At 40.2% G+C, this 24357-nt stretch overlaps 1 protein-coding gene across 1 annotated transcript in view; it reads right to left on the reverse strand.

The window, feature by feature from the left end:
- Nucleotides 1-2519: 2519 nt before the first annotated feature.
- dcc (DCC netrin 1 receptor) overlaps nt 2520-24357 on the reverse strand; it is a 353610-nt gene continuing 331772 nt past the window's right edge. The window contains exon 29 of the mRNA XM_082541635.1: nt 2520-11571. Within this exon, the coding sequence (XP_082397761.1) occupies nt 11482-11571 (90 nt within the window). The 3' untranslated portion in view covers nt 2520-11481. The remainder of the gene's footprint in view (nt 11572-24357) is intronic.

The raw sequence follows: 24357 nt of genomic DNA on the forward strand, positions 1-24357 counted from the left end.
ACATTTCCTCATTGCCTTGATTTAGTGATTGAAAATCATAATGCAGTCTTGCCTTATGGTACATAATTGGCACGTTTGGCTGCTTCAGCTGTGCCAAAGACCCCTGGAGGAGTCTTTTTTGAACTCAGTTGTTTTACCCTTTTGAACTGTTTCCCTGTATGACATGCTGCACTGCTGAGCTTTTTAAAACCTAACCCTATAACACATTCTCATACCAGGGCGTCAGATACTGCCAAGTCTTTTAGTTGGTGTTAGTGCCTTCGTGCACCTTTTTATCCTCTTAAACTCCACATTGGAAGGGCACCGTGTAGTAAGTCAGAAGTTTGTCAGTCAGGAAAATGTGGTTCGTAGTAGCAGACGGACTATCATGAGCAGGGAGCATTTCCCTGCGGCCTGATGGCTGTTTGGCCTATGTGAACTTTAGCAGTCCTATTATTGAAAGTATAGATGAGGTACTGAACACGTAACCAGTCAGTCACAACTGTTATCTATAAACTTTATGCTCTTGCCACAGACAAAAGGGTCAATGTGTATGCTTCTCTCTCTTGGTAAGGTACACAGTGTCTACTTGATTCTCTACACGTAATGTTACACAGGTCCTGGTGTAACAAGAGGTTAAGAAATGGTGGAGGAGAGAGGCAGAAAATAAATAAGAGGTGCGGCTAAATGCTGAAATGTCAGTTAATGAGGTCAATGTTTGTGTGTTTCTGATACTCTATCCCGATCTTTGACTATAAAAATAATCATTTGAAGCTTTGCACTCACTCACTGTATCTCATTGTCTTTTTAAAAGATGCAGGTTGATTTTTTTGTGTTTCAGCATCTGGTTGGGGTGTTCTCATAGCCCGAACAGATTTTGATCACTCAGGTTCTCGGTTCTCCTGAGTGTGTTATTTGGATAACTTTCGTCTGTGATAAACATATAGTGGATGATTCTTCGCCTTAGAAGAATCACTATATTTACTATTAGTAGGAGTTAAAGTGGGCTAGAAGTGGCTTCAGAAGTGTGTTTCTGCACCTTCAGTTATTAAGCAACTAAATTTGATGGGCAGGATTAGTGCCTGTTACTTTTGGCTGAGTTAGTCTTGCGTGTGGTGCAGCCTGGTGCACCAGGCAATATTTGCTTAGTCATAAGAATCCCACAGTATCTCCACATATCCTTCTTTTTTCCCTTCTCATTCATATCTGTTCATGGTGCACATACAAATAAAGTTGGGGCACTGAAGCACCAACAAGAGTGGACATAAACAGCTTAATGTTTTGTTGGAAAGAAATTTCAAATGTACCTTGTCAGATAGGACACAAACATCACCAAGTACAATTTCTGTTTCTGTGCAGTGTGTTGAAAATGTTCGAGCTAACATGTGATGCTCTAAGATGTCAATATAGCTCATTAAATGTGATTATCTTAGTGGATTCAGTTGGCTAAAGCCACAAAGAGCAGTGGATATCACAGTAGCATCACAGATCAGCTGGTCACAGTCTGTATACAATAAAAAATATTTCAGACTTTTAAAAAAAATTTATTTGGCTTATTTCTAAGTAATTCATTACCCCACACCCATTGTTAGGATTCCCCTTCATCCACATCGCACTTTAACCTCTGATAATTAGTATTGAAGAAATTCAGTTAAATATGTTCATAATGTCTTAAAAAGAAATCTATTGTTTTTTTTGTGCATCATAATTCTGGTTGCAGACTCTGCGTCTGACCTCCATTTACTATTATTTTGAGTTTAATAAATTGGTCAAAAACAGACAACCGGCAGACTAACAGCACTTTTTTCAATACTAGACAGCCAATAATATCAAGTGAATAATATGAAGTAAATTCCTTAAACAGCCTTAAATAACACACAGGTTTAGCCTGAGTGGCCTGGCATGGAATCAAATTCACAGCCTGAATTACTGTTTCACTCGACCTCTATTGGTTTGTGTCACATTTTAAGCTGTCTACTTCCCCTCTCACTCTGTGAATAAGTGTAGGAAAAGATCGAGGTTGGGATTAAAATACGTACCTTCACAACATTAATCCTGCATGCTGGGAAAAAAACAAAAAAGCTTAAATGTGATGCCAAAGGATGCTTTACGGGTACTAAAATGTGAAAACCGATAGTGAGAGACCTGACTTAGTGTTGCCGTAACTCTGTCACCACATCAACACACTGTAAGATGTCCTGGATCCCCTGGAGGATGCTCTGTAAGATGACAGCAGCAACAAAACACAGATTTTTCCGCCAGCTGAACCCAACAGGTTTTCCTCAGCATATTCCAGTTAAGGACAATTTCCTTTCTAACTATAGCCTGATGGATCATTCTGACACTAACTGTATAATGGGCTATGACAGACTCCCCTTGAGTCCTATGCAGCCTTTCCTCATGCATCAGGTTGAGTAAGGTGAAGTCTCACCCTGAAATTTTGTAGTTAATTTTGTTGTGACTCGGTTTTTAAGTCTCCGTAACATCTATTATACACACATTTGGTTGTGTGGTGAGTAATCGGGCACATTAACAGGGTGTTTGTTTTTGTATCAAAACTTTATTTATCAAACAAAAAGAATGCACCATTGAAATAACATTTCTATAAAAAAGGACCATGGGACTGTTCTACAGTGCATTACAAAACCAGCAATTGTATACAACATTGTGGATAGAAACTTCGCTTTACTTTGTCTTCATCATCATCCACTTTCCCCCCTTCACTTAAATGAACAAAATGTACACTCTTAAATATTGCAGTCACTAAGCTAATTTGGTTATAATGAGTCTTGGACTTTTTTTTAAAGGATGAAGTTAAATGTATTTACTCTGAATCGTCCATCTGTCGGCTCCTCTGTCCAACAATGATGTTCTGGAAATGAAGTAATTGTCTGTGTGAGAGGAGATAAGGGTCATTTTAATTTGGTCCCTTTCGCCCTGAAGAGATGAGGTCCACATCATTCGGGTTTTTTTCTACTCTATTATTTTCTTTTTGTAAGCTTTTGGCCTCAAACTGTCTGCCATGGAGCTGACGGAGATGGTTTCACACGACACCAGACCTCTCTTAGTCACCACATCCCTGACCAACTTTATTTTTTCTATTATTTAACCCTCCCTTTTCTTATTTTATTTTTTTCACCGTGTAATTTGTCCATTTTTTGATCCTCAATGGGTCCCACACAGGAGTGAAGCGCCCAAAGAAAGAAGTTAATGAAGTCGAGTTTCCCTTTGAAATGTGGGAGGTGAGCTGAGCCAGTTTCCACCTTATCAAGTCTGCTTGGTGTTTCTGAGTTTCACACAATTGACACTATACTAGTTCACAAGGAGCCTTCACTCGTACAGGACCTTCCCGGTGTGTTTCACAGGTTTTAGTCCATTAACTACAAAGAGCACTGGTTTTTCTTTCCTGCAGAGCATCAGCTTTTACTCTGATTTCCTGCCTTCCAGGCTGCCATTTAATGACACCTTTGTGAGCAAAGATATGCTGAAGTCATCCAGAAATGCAGCTGAAAGCATTTAGAACATTCTTTGTGGCGGTGCATTCAGAGACACTCAGACATATGAGAAGAAGTCATCATATTTGCCTTAATAGAGAGATGTAAAGTTTGACCAGTAGTGCTGGTCAGTATTCAATGATCTTTTATAGTTATAGTGAGGTATCAGTCTCCAGATGAGTAATCAGTAATCAGAGTAATCAACCAACCCAATGATACCTACTGGAAGAAGAAAAATACATTTAAAAATAAAGGGGATCTGAAAGTGTTCTACTATAATTGAAATAAGGAGTATGTAAAACACATATGGCGCTTTACTTGTCCTTAAATAATTATTCTTTTTATAATTTCATAATGATTCCATTTGAAACATTGGTATGTCTCTAACAATCAAATCTGAGTGAACACTTAACGTAACCCAACATCTGGTTTGTTTTTTGATATAGTCAGTTTTTTTAAAGAGAAAAATTGTCATTACAAGAATAAAAATGTGAGCACATGAAAAAAATCAGTTACTGAGGTGAAAGATTTTTATTCTATAGATGCCATTGTCAAATATATCATATATCATGTCTGAGTTTGTCCAAAGGCACCGTTTGTACTACTGTCAGACGATTAGTGTTGACTCAAGCACACCACAAAGTTAAGTCCTGCCCATGATAACTGCACTCTGCAAGCTGCTTTGCAACCCACCTTCACTGCAGCTTTAATCCATGCTGTATCTGGATTGACCAGTGTCATATCTGCTGTCGGTACCAGCTGCTCTGTTCTTGCTGCTGCTCAAGAATGGAGAGCCATACAACCAAATACAAATTACTTCATTTAGTAGTGAACACTTTCCTGCAGCTCAACTCAAGCTTCAGTTTTAATGTCACGATGAAACACACTTCACGTCAGCTCCACTCAGGTGCCTCTCTCTTTGCCCCAGATTTGGATTTCCTGGCTCCAAATAGTGGGCAAAGAATAAAACTTAAATGTGACCCTGCGGCGGGTCTGCTGTAACTATGAAGAAGAACTGCATAGATGCGATCGGAGCCCTGCCATCCAGATTTCGGACTGACAATAAACAGAAATCGGAGGTGACTGCATCTCCTTGGAACGAGGAATCACGGTGGCAAACAGAATGCTTCGTCAAGGAATGTAAATAGGCAACAATATAAAAAAAAATACTGAAACCTTTTAAGGCAGTAACCTAAAATAAGAAAAATAAAACACTGCTTCAGTCCTCTTTTTTAATTTTTGTTCTTTGCTAATCTAAATGCACATTTGCAGAAATATCACATGGTTATAAATAATAGATTTAAAGAGCACTCGAAATAAAGTAATAATAGTAATAATATATTAAATTTGATTATAAAAAAGTTACTTCTACTCTAGTGGAACTGTACACTGTAAAAAAAAAAAAGGAGCTTTTTAAAAATGTAGTTCTGCTGCAGCAATGTTTTTCTCCACAGTAAAATACACACGAAGCAAAAACCCAACTTCTGGCTGTTAGGAGATGGGGTGAGGGTGGGGTCAGACTCTTGAAGAAGAAAAGGTCCTTTTCAGTCCTTAGTCTCCTTTTTAGATTCCTGTGCACTGTTTAATTCACACTTGAAAAAGTGAAACTGGGCATTTTGTGTTGCACTGAATGATAAAATAAGATGATGACGTTGAGATGATGGCGATTCTTAGGCTGTTCCAGCATCAGATGAAGAAACTCTATTTCATAAAGCAATATTTGGGATCTTTTTGCGCATTGACAGTAAATCACAGGGTTTAGCTTTACATTTGACATTCAGATAAATTTATGTCCCCTTTAAGTAGACGTTTATTCTAACTGCCACAAATAAAAGCTTGCTCTTAACATGTTGTCCACACAGTCACAGTGTCTGCATCATTTAATCTCTCTCAATATTCTTGCCTGTCAACAAGTCCTCTAACCTAAATAACAATGTTGATACATTTGAAATATAACCGGAACATAAAAACAGATTTTTTTAAACCTATGTTTGGTTGGCTTTAGAGATAAAAATAAACTTTAGGAAGAGATTTAGCTTAAAATAGCGCTAAAGCAGCCTGGAATCAGAAAGAATTGCCACTTGTCCCCATCCACAGTCTGACAATGCCTCCACTCTAGCTGATATTTGCAGGAGGGGAGCTTCAATTGTCTGTAGTCAAATACTAGAGGCCAACCTATCTGCCTCAATCTAATGTAATTTTAGGTCCACCGTGATGTGTAGACATGCTGACATTTTGGTCCCCCTGAATAATATTGATGTATTTTCTATATATGGATCAGAGTCCTACAGTCATGGCCAAAGATTTTGGTCATGACTGTATAGTCAATTCTCAAAGAGCTGATTTCACACTAGAAATCAACAGAAACCAGGCAAACAAAGTAAAAAAAAGTTGTAAAGTAAAATAAGTCTGAAATCTGAAAAATGAAAAAACAGGTAGAGTACAGGACGGTCCTACAGCTGTTACATGCCGATAACGTAAATTAAACTAATTTCCTTGCAAGTATTGGGAGAATACAGGCAGAATTTCTCCCCCCAAGTTTCTTAGTTCCTATAACTAAAGGTCAGCCAATACAGGTAATTTGTCAGGTATTAAGGCAAACATCACTGCACAGCAAAGGCCGTGGATCTTAAAGCTTGGTTACTGAAGGGAAAAAAATCTCTGAATAAGCAAAAAAAAAAAAAGAGAAAGAAAAATCAGCTCATTTAATTCTTCTTTTAGAAATCTGGCCATTACACTGTTCTAAGTTAAGTAGGCGGATTTCCATAAAATGATCTTTGTTGCTGAAATAAAAGGACATTTAGGTTGAGTCTGAGAGGAAATGGTTTGTTTTGATGAACGCTTTCTGCATTATGAGTCACCGAGTGAGCCATTTGGGGGTACAGCATCTTGCACTGGAACATTTTGATAGACACGTTTGCCGTTCTGTGGATCCAAGCTTTGATATTTCAAGTACAGGACGATCCCTGCCATCACTGGATGTAGTACATCTGATGTGTCTGTGTTTCCCGGCAGGTGCTGAAAGGCTGCATCTGCGCTGCCAAAGTAAAAAAACAAACAAAAACAACTTTTCTTTTTTAGTTTCTCCCTTTAAAGGGACACGGGGCTTTTGGGATAAGTCCTCAGCAGAACAGCCCCGTCTCATCTGGTCCCCGTGTGTCGACTTTACAGGAGGAACAAATTAACATAACACAGAGCCCATTTTAACATTTCACAAAGACTTCAAATAAAGTGACTAAATATGGAGAAAGAAAAATAACACTGAAGTGAAAAGTATAGCTACAGAGAATGTCTTATTTATCTCAACGATGACAAAAACTCATGAAGGCGAATGACTGAGGATAAAAAAGTTAGGTGTTCTCTTTAAAGAACATTTCAAGTCACATCATTGGTATAAAGTCGGATTTTTGACAGCTGAGGGGAAAAACACCTATTTAAAGGTTTAATCAGCTGCTTATCCATGCTACTTTGAAGTGTTTTATCTGAGTCCAACTGATTTCTCCTTCTAAGAGTTACCAAATGTCCTATGTAAACGCTACAGAGTGTACAGGTGTTTCATGAATTAGCTCGTGCCTAAAAACGTTCAAAGGTTTCAGCCCAACTGATTATTTCCGAGATCCTGCATCAGTTTTTAGACTGATTTCCTTCCTTCCAGGCATCCATTGGTTTCAGCTCAAGTTTATGAATTTCAAATAGTAGAGACTTCAAAGTGGAGGGGCTTTTGTAGGCCTGATACCTTGTGCATAAAGTATAGCAGGGCATCAGACAGACATCTGGAGACAAACCCATCGTTATGTAACTGAAGTATTCTTGATCAGATTAGTCAAAATATAATTTGAGCAAGCACTTTGACCTGATTTGGACTTATGGGCGGTCTACGAATTGAAAATATACAAAACTAATGGCAGTTGGAAACCAAAGAGTAGACATAAAAGATGGATGTTTCTTATAGGTTGAAAAGTGAAAACTAAGTGCCTTAAACCTGCTTTTTTTTGTTCAAACTCTGACCTTTGCCCAACTTCGCACTTGAAAACCTCAGTAAACGCTTTTCTAAAGAGGTTTTGAAATCAGCCACTAGTTTTGTATTTTGTTTTATATAGCTTGGTGTTGATTTTTGTAAGTTTGGGTCCAATTCAGTGTAAATAGACATTAAAGTAGCACATGCTGTAGGTAGTGGCGAATCCCTACTGCTCCTTGTTTTCAAAAACTGAGATCACAGTGGCTTAAGTGATGAGCGTGATGACTTAAAACGAGAGACAACTTCAGTGTCGATCTTTTGCATGTGGTCTATTACGGAAACAGCTGAAATTACAAGCCATTTCTAGGAAACTCAGAAGAAACAGTTATGAAATACAGAACAATTCTGCAACACTGACTAAAATAAAGTTGCTCAAATGCAAAGTGTGATGGCTGGCTGATGGATCCACCAGTTTAAAGACTCCTAGTACTGCTCAACTTAATTATTTTTTTACTTTTTGATTTAAGAGCTGTTCTGTAAGTTGACTTAAAGTAACCTGTGCAGTTGCTTCCATTTCCACTGACACATCATCTGAGTCACTGGATCAAAACCTGACAAGTTGGCAGTGATACGAAGGTCTGGAAACAATGTGTGCAAGCTGACTTTCACAAATGAAACAAACAAACGTCTGCCAGAAAGGTCCAGCTGGATGGATGATAATTGGAAAAGAAGATGTGATTCACATTTAATGGGTTAAAATGTGCAAATTCACCAGTAAGAGCAGTTAACTTTAATCATTCCTTCTTTTCTTTCCTTTTTGAAATGCCTTGTGTCAACAGGCCATTCGATTCAGAATTTATTGTTGAATCTGATTTTCTTATTTTTTTATAATCAAATTTTAGTCTGACCCCACAGCACAGGATTGTTCCGTCTCTACAAATCTCTGCTCTGCAGAGAGGAGGGGAGGGGAGGAAGAGCAGAGTGAAATGGGGATTTTTCTCCGAGAACAGGCTGATGAGTTTGATCCCCTCACCGCCTGTCTGCCAGCGTTCGCTCGCTTTTCATACCCGCGCTCGCACTACCGAGATGTTACCTTTCCATCCCTTCCGTGCCCGGGACTTTTCTCTGCCGGCGTAACGGCCCAGCGAGCGTGAGCTTGAATCATAATATTTGAAACTACGTTATAATGAATTCACGGGCTCATTCCTCTGTGCCCTAACTCGCACATACAAACCACCCCTGAATATCAATTCATGGCTCTGCCTCTCTCTGTCTCCCTCAGGCTTTTTCCTTTTATCACAGAAAGATAAAGGTCTGTAAATTACAATATGGAGACTGGGGTGATGGAGTCAAATACAGAGCATACTGATTGCCTGTTTTTTTTTTCTCCCTACTGATTAATGAATCATTTGTCATTTTGAATTCCTGGTTTTCTGCAGGCAGACAAAATGACTATCCTTACCAGTCGTTTAGCCAGGTGGTCAAATGTGACTGTTACAGGTGGTGTAGTTCCACATACTTCCAATTATGTTGCAAGAATGAGGGGGTGATATTTAGAAAAACAGATTGCTGCAGCAGCAAAGAAAGAAGTGAGACCTTCACAAAAACTCCAGCGCAGATCAATTTGTTAGGATTTTTTTTTTTTTTACAGTGTACACCTTCTTCACTGTCCTAATGCCGCTTTTCACAAATATGATTTCTCTTTCAGAAAGAGAAACAAAAACATCCCCACCCATCTCACCTCCATCAAATTTTCAAAATCAGGTTCTCTGGCCTGCTGTCAATGCAAATGCAGTTGTTTTAAAGAACAGGGAGGTACATATGCTTTGCACTGATGCTACAGAGGACACCTTGAATGCAGTTGCTTCAGGTTTAAATTCCCTCTTTGCAATTTGTTTCCTCAGTCAACCTTTTCTTAAACGGCTTCTATTAAAACTACAAATGGCACAAAAGGGCTTCTTTATACCAGTTAACAAAGAATTTTTGAATTAAACTAAATGTCTGACATGTTCAAAGGCTGGAGGCTATCATATTTCACTGTGGTTAAAGTAGCTCTCTGCAGAAATGTGGTTAAAAAAACCTGACTTAAAAAAACTCAGCTCTGACAGGACATCAAATGTAAAAATATACTTTGTGGATTATGCATTATTTGTGTTGATCTTTTTGTCACATTTTCTCTTATCGTTTTTTGTATAAAAACAGAACCACCTGAAGAAAACTCTAAGTGAAGCTGACGGTTTTGCCATTGTTCCAGGTGGTTGATCAAGGTCGGCAGAGGTACACTCGTGTTTGTCTCATGAAAAATAAATATGGATTCATCAAAAGCAAGCCCAGATACAGCACACTCACATCCAGCCAGACACTGTAAAATGGCACAGTGAAAAAATAAACAATGACAGAGATCTGTCTCATCAGTCGTCATCAGTGGCTGCCCCATCATCTCCAACCCCAATAAAAACATTAATAATAAAGGTAACATCAAATCTCTTTTTCTTCCATTTTTGACAAGAGCAACACAGCGCCCTGCTGTGGTTGCTTTGAAGCTAATTATGCATACAACTTAATGACAGAAAACAAAATTATTGTTTTGTGATCTCAGAGTCAAAACTGTTGTCTTATGATCATGACTTAATTACCCTTTTCTCGATTTTGGTAGTGCTTATTATGTTTTTGATAGAATAACCATGATTCAGTGAGTGTCCTACAAAATGTATCTTTGGTGAACACGTGAACTAGTGTCCCAAAGACCAACAGCACTGATATTCACAGACTGTAACCCTTCTTTAGTCCTCCAGACAACAGGGGGGCGATGCTGCACTTTGCGACTAACATGTTTAGAGTGACTGAACATACGTTTGACATGAACAATTGCTGTATTTCAACCGGAGACATTTCTTTGTTCCACAATGGAATTGATCATCTCAAACCAGCTCCACCTTGTTCCTCAAATCGTATCTTTTTCACCCACTTCAAGTCCATTTTTAGGCCAGACTTGAACAACTAGCAAAAAAAAGTTACAGTAAGCTTTCAGAGATGAGAATTTGGCAACGACACAAGTCCTTGTGGGTAAATACTGGACATTTTCTGCGTTAGGGAGAGTAAAGGCTTGGTCAGGAGCAGCAACCAACTGTGGGAGTCTAAAGAGGTTTTTATACAGTCCTGTAAGAAAAAGTTAGTAGAATCCAGATCCAGATGATTCAGACCAGACTTTACAATTTTAATCTCAAGACCCAGAACGTGGAAGGGTATCTTGGGCTTGGGTGATGTGTGTTTCAGTCAAATCATACTGTTTTGTGTAAGACAGAAAAAGATAAACGATGAGAAAAAATGTCGTAGTGAATCACCTCGCTCTGTTATAACAGACAACCTTGAATCCACATGAAAAAAAAAAGTTTTGTTGAAACTTTGGTGGCTGAGGATGTATTTTCCATTTCTCACTTAGGTTTGTGTTGCATTTTCAAACCATATGCACATCCCGTAAATGCGCAAAGTTGGAATACCCAAAGAAAAAGAAAAGACAAAACGGAGTGGCGATAATGAAAAATAAGTGAGGTACAGTCACAGTAACTGAGTTGAAGATAACTCAGCGGAGAAGGATGCTAATAAATATCACAAATAAGAGAAACAGGAGGGATCTTGTAATTTTGTCTTCTTTTTTTGTGATAATCCTTTCCCCCTGTTTCATTAAGTCGAGGCGCTAGGCATTGGGTTTTTTTAGTTTTGTGTTTGAGGTTGAGGGGTCTAAAGGGGTTTCAGTTTAAACTCCTAAAGACGCCCCTCAACACTGGTCCTGTTCTTGATGCTGTGTGCTGTAGTGTTTATCCTCTTTCGAATTTCCTTTTTCCAATCCCGGTCCCAGTGGATAGTAGCCAAGACCAGTAGAAACCAAACAGACTTAACCCAGCACAAACGGAGATCTGATTCCACAGAGGCATCTTTAAACCCAGATTGACCTGTTGGTGCCTTGAAAGACCAGACAACAGGTGACATCGAGGCTTGAAGAAGGGTTCCAGACTAGGCCGTGATTCAGGGCCGGGCCGGGCTCAGATGTTAGAAGGCGGAGCCTGTTATGGCATTGAGTTGCTGCATCAGCCCTTCTAGACTGGCCATCTGCTCTGACAGGTCATCTTGCTCATAAATCTGAAATATAAAGAAATAAAACAGAGTTTAATAGCTTTATAAAATCATGGACCATTGTGTGTCAAAACTACATACAGTAGATACAGTTTAAAGAAAAGCTATCAAGCTATAATTGTGAACCAACCGATCCACCACTGAGGGTAAGTATGTATGAGGCAGATTCAAACATATGTATTTCAGGCTTGAGGCTACACCAAAGCCCCCCCAGGATCGATCCACTGTATTTTTCTCTCAAACTAGTTCCAAAATAACTAAGGATGGATATCTGCATTGTTGCTCAGGTGCTTGTTAGCACTGACCACAAGCTTGTGTATGAAAGCCGTTCAGTAGTCATGTTGTGACGAGTTCAGATATCAGTTTGATCATACCACCAAATTCTACTGAAATATTTTGTAGACATGTGCTTCTTCGTTGGTAGTGTGACCAAATCAGTCCTGGCTTCTGCACTTCATGTTCTCATAAACAAACATCCTAATGATCATCGCCTGCCAACAGACCAGAAAACAGTTAGGCTTTAGTTAATTACCCAAAGATCAAAACTTAACCTCCTACAATCCAAAGCAGCTACCAACCCTACTGAAAGTTAAGCAGCTTTTTACAAAAATGCTGCTTTCCAGTTTCAGCAAACTTGATTTAAAAAATGCTTAATAATGAAGATAGTATTTGGGTGATAAATAATCCTGGACTTTATTTTTTGCTCTGTTACAAATATGTATTTTTTAACAGTATGTCAGTGACTGAGTACACTTCAGTTTGGTGTTAGTTTCTTGCATACATGCAATTTGCATGCAATGTGCTCACAAATGCTTGTAAAAATGGCTGAACTACTCCTGAGCCACACTTTGGTAGCACCAGTGTGATTGTCACTTCAGCTGACAGCACTGTTAGCAGCCGTGGAAGCAAGACATTCTGTGGGGCGTTATGGGTTTTATTACAAACAAAACTATGTCCTGAAAGCACACTCTTCATGGGGAGGCTGAATATGGGCTACAGACTGACAACTCAGCACTAGTTATGTAAAACCCAAACATGTGAAAATCATCCACTTGTCAACCAATTTTCTTGTGGATGTAACCATTTTCTTGAACTGCCAGCCGTATTACGGCTTAATTTAGCTCCAAAACCTAATATTGTAAATCCATCAGTTTACTAAGACAACAAACAAGAGGTCAGCTTATTTGGACCTTTTCTCTGAGAACAGGAATGCTACACATTTAGGCTGTGAAAGGACATAAATCACACCTTTTTCACTGCTGAAAACCATTTCCCCAGCCATACCTTTAAGAGGCTTAATGTGTTTCTTCTGCACTCTTTGATGCATTCATTCATTTTTGTGCGAGTCAACTTGCACAGTGTCGTAAGTGGCTGCAAATACCTAATCTATCACAGTGAACCTCGTGTCTGATTTGGTTTCTGTCAAGAGTTCAGTTATTGTTGCCTGGCAGTGCAGTGCAAACTTTTCAATATGCACTTATAACTGAATAAAATAAAAGGTGACTCCGTGTTGACTGTGATGGATTATCTATCAGCAGCAGGTTTCAAGTCTCTGCAGTCTGACTGATGTGGAACCAATGGCTGCCTGAGGGAGGGAAATCAGAGTAAAAAGTTGGACAGCGATCAACAGGAATTCAAAGTTCACAGGATTTCTAGTTAATGGGCTTAATCAAGAATAAAACCAGCAATAATGAGCTTAGCTAACAGTTCTCCCCCGAGACGACTGCATCAAATGTGTTAGAGTTGTTGCTGTCACTGGTCTGCAAGTGTTTCCAAGGATGCGGCACACTTATAGAGTGAATGGCTTCACTTAAATATCCTGCAAATGTGTGATCACTGTGTAATGGCCTGTTCTGTCCGACTATACAAACTGTCACCTCTCAGTGTGCCAACTTAAGTGCCTTCATCTGTGTGCGTGTGTGACAGTCAAGTGCTCGTCTCTTACAGACACACATTCTCGGCGTGTTATATTGAGCGTGGCCTTCATGCAGAGTTTGTCCTTGCAGCTGAAAAAAAAAAATTCAATATTCTCCTCAGTGTGCTGTGGAAAACCGATAAAGGCCCTGTGGAGATATTTCTCACACTTTAATCGAAAAATTTTGTCAATGTACAAGACCCTCAATTTATATACTTGTAAAGAATTAGTGTTGTACACAGTCAGTCCTTCATTATACGGCAGCGACTCTATATAAATATGACTGCAGAACTCCAGTGCATATGCTTGGCTTTCTGAATTGACCCCCTTAAGCCACATACAAGTAGTCAATGTAATCTTTAGCAAACTGCAGATGGACAACAGATTTCTTTGTCTCCTTCCAGCCCTGTGATGCACACCATTGTTGTGCATTCTGTTCCCCTGACAGGGGAATCATTGACGTTAATATCAGCCTCTGTGTTATAGAGAACTTTAGTTTCTTAGAAACTTTTGGGGTTCCTTTGTGACCTTGCAGATCCTCCTGTGGAGCACAACAATGCTCTTGAAAATCCTTCAGCTGCACACAGTCAGTCTGTCAGTGGACTGCTGGGTCGAAAATCCTCAAGGACTGTTTAAAAATCCTTCACAGCCAAAAAAACCCCAACAACCACTCTTTTTATTAGGTATTCAAAAATTGTCGTTGCCTGTGCCATCATGCGCTTGTTCACACACATTTTGAAAGATATCAGATCAGGTAATCATCCCCTTAACTGCTAACATGCGACTATACTGTCATCTTCCAATTTACTGTTAATTCTAATTCTGTACAATATTGGAGAAATGACCAGGTCTGCTTAACAGAGGTGGTGTCCAACTTTGTGGGCTTGTGTTCGGTCATATTGATGCAGAATCTGAAAGCTTTCTCAAATATTTTTATACAACATTTATTAGATTAATAACACATATGACACACCAAAGCTTCGAAAGCAGCCATATTGTGTGAAAAAAATTGTACAATCACTTTAAATCTGCTCATTCTGGGACTAATTAAGGTGAACACTTAAATTTTGAGATAGTTCTTACTGACGAAAAATAAAAAGTTTGATTTGTGTGTTGACACACACAAAAAAGTGGTTTACTTACAAGCACAATAAAATAATAAAGAAAACTTTGGGTTACACCGTTATTGATAGTAATGCTTTAATATGAGTTATATTTAATATACTAACTTATACTTTTGTGCTCATGTTTTGGTTTAAAAGTCAGATTATCCGCTGATTTCCTCTAACCTCGACCCATCTGCAACCCTGATGATGCTAATCTGGATGTTTGGCACCGTAATGTAAAATATAAACATGATGGCAATGATTTTTTGTAAAATGTAAAATATTAGTCTTTGTGGGCAATATTTAAAAATACAGATTAAGTTAAAAAATATTTTTTAATTATTATTGCTATCCTGTTTTGAGGGGGGAATCAATCCTGCTGGTCTACAGTTAAACATCTCTCATGAGTTTGGTTCAGTTAAAGCTTTTAACCTGAACAGATGGATCATGTTGGGTCAGCTTTCGACTGGTTTTCTGCCTCGGGACAAGATAACACCCCCTCCAGTCATATATAGATTTTTTATACCGCCCCCATTTAAAACATCAACAGCAGTAAAGAAATATCAACCAGCAGCAGCAGCAGCAGTCTGTATACCAGTTACCACCTAACTGACAGTCCTGTGACATCAGAATGTCAGAGTTTTCAAAGCATAGAGAATTCGATTTACACTGAAAGCTGCAGTAATGTTTATTTTTTTAATAAACTGAAATAATTTAAGTTATCATTGCGTAATATCTCATATCCTTTATTTTATCTTTCATTAGTTGCATTCTGAGAAGGGGAAAGTTGGTCAAGCAAACATCCCTTGAAAAAACTTTCGATGCCAACGACTGATGCAGTTACATCATACACACTACTGAAATGTAAGTAACTTGTTAGTAAATGTGATTGGATTAGTTTTACTTAAAAGATGCATCATATTCACAGATTTCACTTCTTTACAAATTATTACTGTGTAGTATTAGCTGCAGTGCCAAACGTGTAAAGAATCTTGCTTCTCAGTTAGTGAAGTGAAATGTCATTGTACATTTGTTCCTACACAGCTCACAGCTTCCTTTGAGTAGTAAATACATCACAGAGTTACCTAGGCAACCAGAACCTGCAATATCTGCTAGTGACCACCTGTCAGATTAAAAGTAATGCAGGGCAAGTGGATTGCTTCGTGTGTAGACAACCCTTCAGGGAGCTGCTGGGCAACTGGAATACATCCACTGATGGTTAAAGTCCTTGCATGCTTCCTTGTGTTTTTACTGATTTATTTCATCCTGATGGATATTTTTCATTTTGTTTTACATCCTGCATTTTTAGGGTAACTGAAATATTTCAGGAAGAGAATTACATAATCGCTGATTAATCAAGAAATTAGAAAAAAAAAAAATCAAATGGACACGCACGAAGAAGTTGCATTGCCAGCAGGGGGAGATAATATATTTAAAGCCCAAAAGTCGGCAGTGAGCAAAAAAACGTATGAAGTACAGTCCAAGGTCCTTAATCAGCAGAAACGATTAAGCTAGGCGGCTAATATGCGTTTACATATAAATGTGTTAATAATCTCTGTTTAAACACTTTCCTGTGATTATTTCATGTTGATTTGAAGAGTTAAAACAGCGCTGCTATTTGGCCAAACTGAACATCTACTGTATAGGCTCCCTGTATAGCAAAAATATTTGGGATATTTTTCAGATACATTAAGTCTGTCCCCATCGAGATGCCTCAAAGAGATCTGAAAAAGTACTTCCACAATTCTAAAATCGTATCCTTCCATTCAGTAACAAAAATTATGCTATATCACGGATTTTGCTGTACTGACTGTGCCAAGCTTGGCAACCTTCGTCTTCATAATGGCATTTAATAACTATGACAAGCTTGATCCAAGTAGAAGGACCCTCCAGGACGGAAAAGGAAAGATCAAGCCCAGTTCTGTTGATCAAATTTACTCAATATGCAAAATATGTCTCTTGTTGTTCAACTCAGACAATAAATTGGTGTCTAAAACTGTTTTTAATGATTTGAAAAACATGATAAACTGTTCTTTCAAATTATACTGAATGCAGCATGCCAATAATGCTAATTACGAGCCCAATCAATGAATACTTTAGGATACTTTTAGTTTATTCATGCATTGTTTTAGTTTCTCCAGATAATTTGGGAGATATCCAATGCTACTTCACCTTGTAATACTCTTGGCTTCTACCAGGCCCATTTTTCTATTGTCTATTGTTCTACATTGTCCTTTATATGCACTTTGGCATGTATGTCTGCCAGTATAATTTAATCTAGTGGCTCATGTAGCTTCCCCTGAAGACAATTTTCCATCTAATTTAAAACACATTTTGGTTAAAATTAGCATTTAAATTATGTTTTTTTTGTAAAAACAGGCTTAAAAAACCTCCTTCACCAGGTTCTGTTCATTTTTAATCTCTCCTTCATAGCTGTTGAGCAGGTGACATAAATCTCTCTTGCTCGCTCTAGACATAAAGACCTGTTGTGGATTCACATTAAGGAAAAGGAAGGACACACTGCACTTGTAAGGTTGTCTTTTGTCAGTGTAACACATGGGGAGTGTGACCTTGTGGCCTTCCACTTTTATTTCAAATGAGAAAAGCTCATCTCAGAACTCCACACTGCTGTAGATTGCCCACTTCACATGGGCAGAAAATTCTTCTATATAAATCACAAGCGGGTGTAAAAAAATCCTTAAAAAACCCAGTGACCTTTTGATCTCATTTGTTGACCTGTAACAGCAGTTTCAACGAGTCAGTAAATGCTTCATCGATGGGATAAAACGCCCATCGATACTCTATGTTTCCCTCTGATATCCTGTTGACCTTGAATGAAACTCCTCTGTGCTCTGTCAGGGATTCATCCCGACACAGCAGAGCAAGCAGAGCACATGCAAACCTTGTTTCACACTAACTTAGATAAATGTGGTTACGTGTCTCCATCTGTCCAAGTATCCCACTCTTTCTTTCCTACAAGTTAGCAATGAAATGCGTAACACGTTAAATGTCTCATAGTTCTGAGCGACTTGGAGGAGACATAAAGATGCAAAGAGGCGTGGTGCCATTTAACAGAGCTGAATACAAAGGGACTGATCGACAGACTTTCTGCTGCATTGAACAAATGCCAGAAATACTGAATAAGCTGTTAGTAAGAAAATGTGGGTCTGAGTGGTATCACCTCTTTGTTGACTTATTTTCTCTCCCCACAGGACATTAAATAGTTCACTCAACAGTCAGAAGCAAATCAAGAAGTTTTCTTTTAATCATTTTGCACCTTCACCATCAGCTTTCATGCCCATTGTGGCATCTGTAAAGCAAGATGCATTGCATTATAGTGAATTGGGAGTGATTATGAACAGATTGTGAAGGACAAATTCAAAAAGCCTGGACTGCATATACTTATATTCGCATTGAGATTAGATGCTACTAAATGTTTACGCCCAATAACTGCCTGGTGAGGTTGTTCTGTGGCCAGCTGGATGAGCAAAGTGTCAAAACATGAGCTATTTAGGATGAAGAGATGCTTTAATAATAATAATGGGTGAATGGGTTAAATGCAGAGGAGTAATTTCCCTACGGGGACTAACACATACACATAATACAACAACAACAATAATAATAATAATACATTTTATTTATAAAGCGCCTTTCAAGTCACCCAAGGACACTGTACAATAGATAAAAACACATAATATAACAATGACACTATGAAGAACAATAAAACAAAAGCACAGGATATAATTAACAAACAGTGAATATACAGATTTGAACTGATGGGTTTTGAGTTGAGATTTAAACTGGGGGAGAGAACCAATGTTTCTTATATCTGGTGGTAGAGCTCCACAGCCTGGGAGCAGAGCAGCTAAAAGCTCTGCTTCCTGTGGTGGTGAGGCCAAAATAAGGCACAACAAGCTGGACAGAAGAAGATCGAAGTGAGCGGGCAGGAAAGGTAGTGCTTAACAGGTCAGAAAGGTAAGGAGGTGCGAGGTTATGAATGGCCTTGAAGGTGAGCAGAAGAAGTGAAGTTCCTGAAGAACAGGGGTGATGTGCTGGTAGGACGGGGTTCTGGTGATAATGCGAGCAGCAGAGTTGTGAACCAGTTGAAGCTTATGGAGGGATTTTTGGGGGAGACCATGCAAAAGAGAATTGCAGTAGTCAATACGGGAGGTAACAAGACCGTGGACAAGAATGGACGTGGACTGTGTGGAAAGAGAAGGACGTAATCTGTTAATGTTGCATAGATGGAAATAGGCAGAACGGGTGAGATTCCTGATGTGAGACTTGTAGGAAAATGAACTGTCTAATGTGACACCAAGGCTCTTAACCTGAGAAGAAGGGAAAACTGTGGAGTTATCGATGATGAGTGAGAAATGGTTCGCCCTGTAGGCATAGGGTCAAGATGACATGTTACCAGAGATACTGAAATTACATGAGCTAATATTTCTCTTTTCTCTGTTTAAACACTGGATATCGTTTCTGTCCCCTATTTTGAATAAAATATGTGTTTATAGCATTTGCAAATCATTTTCATTTCATGGATAAAAAGTCCACAATAACATGCTGGGCAGGTGTTAGAAGGTAAAAATGTGTTGGGAATATTTAAGGCCAGGTGGTAGCCTGGGAAAGTGTTACTTTCTGTAGATCTTGATTTGTCTACTTCTTTCTATCATTTTTTTGATATGAATAGAAGCAGAGATGCTCAAACAGGAAGAAGTGGGGATAAGATGTCACTTCAGTGAGTTGATAGTAATGTATATGTTCAGTAAGCGTTTCCGACTTTCAGAAAGTCTAAAATTCCGAACTCTACACTCAGAGTGAATAAAACTCGAAGAATAAGGAGTCTGAGGATGTCTTTGATGGTTGAGGTTAGAGGCCACTTGGTTCATTTTGATGTCCATGGACCATCTGCGGCCTGCTGTCCAGATCACACTGAGGCCAGCACAGACACTCATACAAAGGTACAAAGAGTCCTGTTCCTGTCACTTCAACAAACATTTCACTGAATTCCATTTAGTTCCTGGAGACAAATTTGAGGAAATACCAACATGAAGTGTCTTAGTAAGGTGTTTTCATCCTAATATCTTGGGGTACGCTGGAATTCTTAGCCTTTAGTTTTTTCTGTGGTTTCTCTTGCACTGACAGGCACCCAGCAGAGAAGCACTGCTGTGAACGGGGTTTTTTCAGGGAGGTCAAAATCAGTTCTAGCACTAGAAAAGCTTAAATATGCCTTGATTCTCCTAGTCCTGGCACTTTTTTTTCTAAAGATTCCCCTCATGTTAAGTTTTGATGATGATCTTGGAGGAAAACTCTAACAAGTTGATTTAAAATATCCTATAGGTGTTTCATTTGGATTGCAATCCAGTGATAATGAAGGTCACAGCACCTGCATCAAATGATTCAGTAAGCCCAGGTGTTTTATGCATAGAAGCATTGTCATCCTGTAACAGGGCATCTTCATCATCTTCATCATCATCAAAGCTTGGTACAGATTTGCAGTGATCTTTGCCTCTAAGGAAATAATAATATAACCCAAATTATGACAGCAAAGTTGTTAATACTTTTGAAAAGACAATATCAGAATCAGATATCAGAATGAATATATAAAAAGAAAAACAGAATATTTGTTTTAGATCCAGTTCTCAGGAATGGGAAGTCGAAATTCAATTTTCATATTTTTCCAGATATAGTAATTATCTTGTTAGTATCTTACACATTGTGGGTATATACAAAAAGCCTGGCAATAGGTCTGGCAATCCAGAAGGTCAGTCTCATGGCTGATGGCTCAGCTGATTTTAATTGGTAAATCACAAACACTATTTAAGCTGCTTCTGGCTACCATTGTTGCTTTTAGTACAAGCCACTTTTCCCCTTCTTGCTGATTCTGATTTAATACAATGTCTCTTTTCATTGATGCCCGCTTGGTGCTGCTCTGCCTGCCTCAGGATTTAAATATACACACATGGAAGGCTGGAGAGAAAACACGCTGCTGAAAATACCTTAAAACCAAATTATGTATAGCTGATTTAAAGAATGATGCGGGCTTATTTTTCTAGGAGTTGTGTTTTCAATAGAAAAATGTGCTTGAGGCCAAAAACATTATAGAAGTCCAATTTAATTCTGCTCCCCTTCTTTCTATGATAGTTTGCAGGTATAACAATATAATAAAAGCACCATTGTGCTGTACTGACATTAGTCACTCACCCTGTGTCACAGTCTATTAACTAGCTGTGTGTGTGTGTGTGTGTGTGTGTGTGTGTGTGTGTGTGTGTGTGTGTGTGTGTGTGTGTGTGATGGATAGGCCAGGGGGCTGATGGGAAAAGACTAGATCAATTACAGAGATAGAGCAGCAGATGAAGGGACAGACCTGCTGACCTTTAAGACCTCTCCCTCCCTCTCTCTATCCCACCCTCCCTTCCTCCCATACTTCCAATTCATTTTCTCCACTCGTCCTTATCAGCTTCTCTGCTGATTTGCTCTCATCTTTATCATCCAGTCTTTATTTCCTTTCCTCTATAACCTCCCAACTTCTCTCCTTTTCTCTGTCCTGCTTCTCCCTTCCCTTATTACAGCATCCCTCTCCCCTTGTTGTCGTGGTAACCATCTCTTTCCCCTGTCCCCCTCCCTTCCACATATTGTCCTCTTTTCTCCTGGTCTTCTAATCTTTCCTTCATTTTACCTCCCTCACCTCTCTCTCCTCTCTTCTCCTCTTTTCTTCCTCTGGCCTCTCTCCTTTTTTCCTGTTGCTGTGGAAACCCCCCCCCTCCCCATTCCTGTCCTATTGTCTTTGAGTCACATATGAATATTTAACAAGTCCCGACGTCCAACGTCTCTCCACATCATCTCTTGTCATTTATCTTTCTGCTTCTCCTCTTCCCTTCCTTCCTTCACTCTTCTCCTCTCCATCAGCCTCCCCATCTGTCACCATGCTTACTCCCGAGTCTCTCTCTATAACTTCTCCTTCATCTACCTCTCCTTTCTCATCCTGTACTGTGATTTTAGTCATCTTCTTTCTCCTTTTCCTCCTTTGTGCCCTCCTTCAACCCCATTTTCTCTTCCAAGTCCACCTTCTCCTTGCTGTTCTGTTTACTCAATTTTAATTTCTCTTCCTCCCTGTCACCCCTTTATCTCTTATTACTCCCTCTTTCTCTGACAATTATCCTTTCCTCATTCGAATGCCTCCACCATTGTATTTTTCATTTCATGCCCTTTAAGCCTTTCTTTGCCCCTTCTTTCACTTTCCTAATATATCCTCCATCTAACTTCCTTCACCCTCTTTCTTCCTTTACCACCTCAACCTCACCATAAACCCCTGCTTGCTTTTATATTCTTCTATTTTCTCCTCTATTTTCTGTTATTACACCCATTTCTCACCGAGGCTCTCTCTTTCCTTTTCCCCTGCTCTTCTTCTTTTCCCCTTCCATTTCTCTCCCCCCCCACTCGTCAGTTTCACTCACTAATGAACACTGTTTTATTCCACAGCTGAAAGGCCACCGACACGCTGGAGGGAAGGAAACAGGTGTAGTGACAAATCTCCACCTGTGTGAGAATGTCTGTTTATTCCAACCTCTGTGAACCTTACGTTCTATTTTTCTTTCTGTGTGCCTTGGTTTTACAACACGTTTCTGGTTATCAGAATCAGAATCAGAATGGGGTTTATTGCCAAATGTTGAGCAGGTTTACAACATTAGGAAATTGCTGCGGTGCTTCAGTGCAAACATAGTGTCATAAATAGCACTTAAATAGACATGGAAAAAAATAAAAGTAGGGATAAGAATTAAAAGTGCTACGTGGAAAGATATGTGCATGAGATATACATGAGATATATACATGAGAATAAGAATTAAGAGTGCTACGTTGAAAGATATATACATGAGTGCAGGTGGTGATCAGTGCCAAACATGGAATGATGCAGTGAACACAGCGTAGGGTCATGTGTTAGTGGCGGGTACAGTCATACGGTTATTGTTCATGTGTCCAACAGCAGAGGGGAAGAAACTGTTCTTATGGCGAGAGGTTCTGGTGCGAATGGACCGGAGCCTCCTGCCTGAGGGGAGCAGGTCAAACAGACTGTGTCCAGGGTGAGAAGGGTCAGCTGAGATCCGAGCTGCACGCCCCAGTGTCCTGGAGGTGTACAGGTCCTGCAGAGATGGGAGTCTGCAGCCAATCACCTTCTCAGCAGAGCGCACAACACGCTGCAGTCTCTGTTTGTCCCTGATAGTGGCTCCAGCGTACCACACGGTGATGGAGGAGGTGAGGATGGACTCGATGATTGCAGTGTAGAACTGCATCATCGTCCGTGTTGGCAGGTTGAATTTCTTCAGCTGCCTCAGGAAGTACATCCTCTGCTGGGCTTTCTTGATGACGGAGGTGATGGTGGGCTCCCACTTCAGGTCCTGGGTGATGGTGGTACCCAGGAAGCGGAATGAGTCCACAGAGGTGATGGGGGTGTCAGTCAGGATGATGGGGGGGAGTGGAGCTGTGTGCTTCCTGAAGTCCACAATAATCTCCACTGTCTTCTGGGCATTCAGCACCAGGTTGTTGTGGCTGCACCAGGACACCAGACGTTCAACCTCCCTCCTGTAGGCAGACTCGTCCCCGTCCGAGATGAGTCCAATAACGGTGGTGTCATCTGCAAACTTGATTAGCTTGACAGACTGGTGGGTGGAGGTGCAGCAGTTGGTGTACAGGGAGAAGAGCAGAGGAGAAAGAACACAGCCCTGAGGGGAGCCGGTGCTGATGGTCCGGGAGTCCGAGACATTCTTTCCCAGCCTCACATGCTGCTTCCTGTCCGTCAGGAAGTCAGTGATCCACCGGCAGATGGGATCAGGCACATTCATCTGGGAAAGCTTGTCTCGGAGATGGTCTGGAAGGATGGTGTTGAAGGCAGAGCTGAAGTCCACAAACAGGATCCTGGCGTAGGTTCCTGGGGAGTCCAGATGCTGCAGGATGAAGTGTAGGGCCATGTTGATGGCGTCGTCTACAGACCTGTTGGCTCTATATGCAAACTGCAGGGGGTCCAGGAGGGGGGCCGTGAGGGTCCTGAGATGGGAGAGAACTAGGCGCTCAAAAGACTTGATGACCACAGATGTCAGAGCCACGGGTCTGTAGTCATTTAGTCCAGTGATCCTAGGTTTCTTGGGGACAGGGATTATGGTGGAGGACTTGAAGCAGGCAGGCACATGACATGCCTGCAGTGAGGAGTTGAAAATGCCAGAAAACACTGGGGCCAGCTCGTTTGCACAGTGTCTGAGGGTGGCAGGAGACACACCGTCTGGGCCGGGAGCTTTCCGAGCATTCAGATTCTTAAACTGCTTCCTCACATCTGCTTCATGAATATGAAGAGTTGTGGTGGGAGGAGGTGGTGTGAAATCCTCTTTTGTGTGGGGTGAGGAGGGGGGTGTTGTAGGTGAACGGTTTGAAGGTGGTGATGGCTCTATGGAGGGGGGAGAGGTGGGGGAATTAGTGTCCAAAGTGTCTCTATTGTTGGGGCCGTTGGAGGTGTGAAGGCTGCCTGATGGCTCGTCAAAACGGCAGTAGAAGTCGTTAAGGGTGTTGGCCAAGAGCAAGTCATCAGTGGAGTGGGGGGTTTTAGGCTTGTAGTTTGTGATATTCCTAAAACCTTTCCACACAGAGGCCGAGTCATTCTCTGAGATCTGCTGCTGCATCTTCTCAGAGTGCTGATGTTTAGCAATGTCCACTTCTTTAGTGAACCTGTACTTGGCCTCTCTGTAGCAGTCCCTGTCTCCGCTTCTGAACGCCTTTCTCTTT

Source organism: Aulonocara stuartgranti (assembly GCF_965226115.1).
Source record: "Aulonocara stuartgranti genome assembly, chromosome: 7".
Taxonomy (NCBI): Eukaryota; Metazoa; Chordata; class Actinopteri; order Cichliformes; family Cichlidae; genus Aulonocara; species Aulonocara stuartgranti.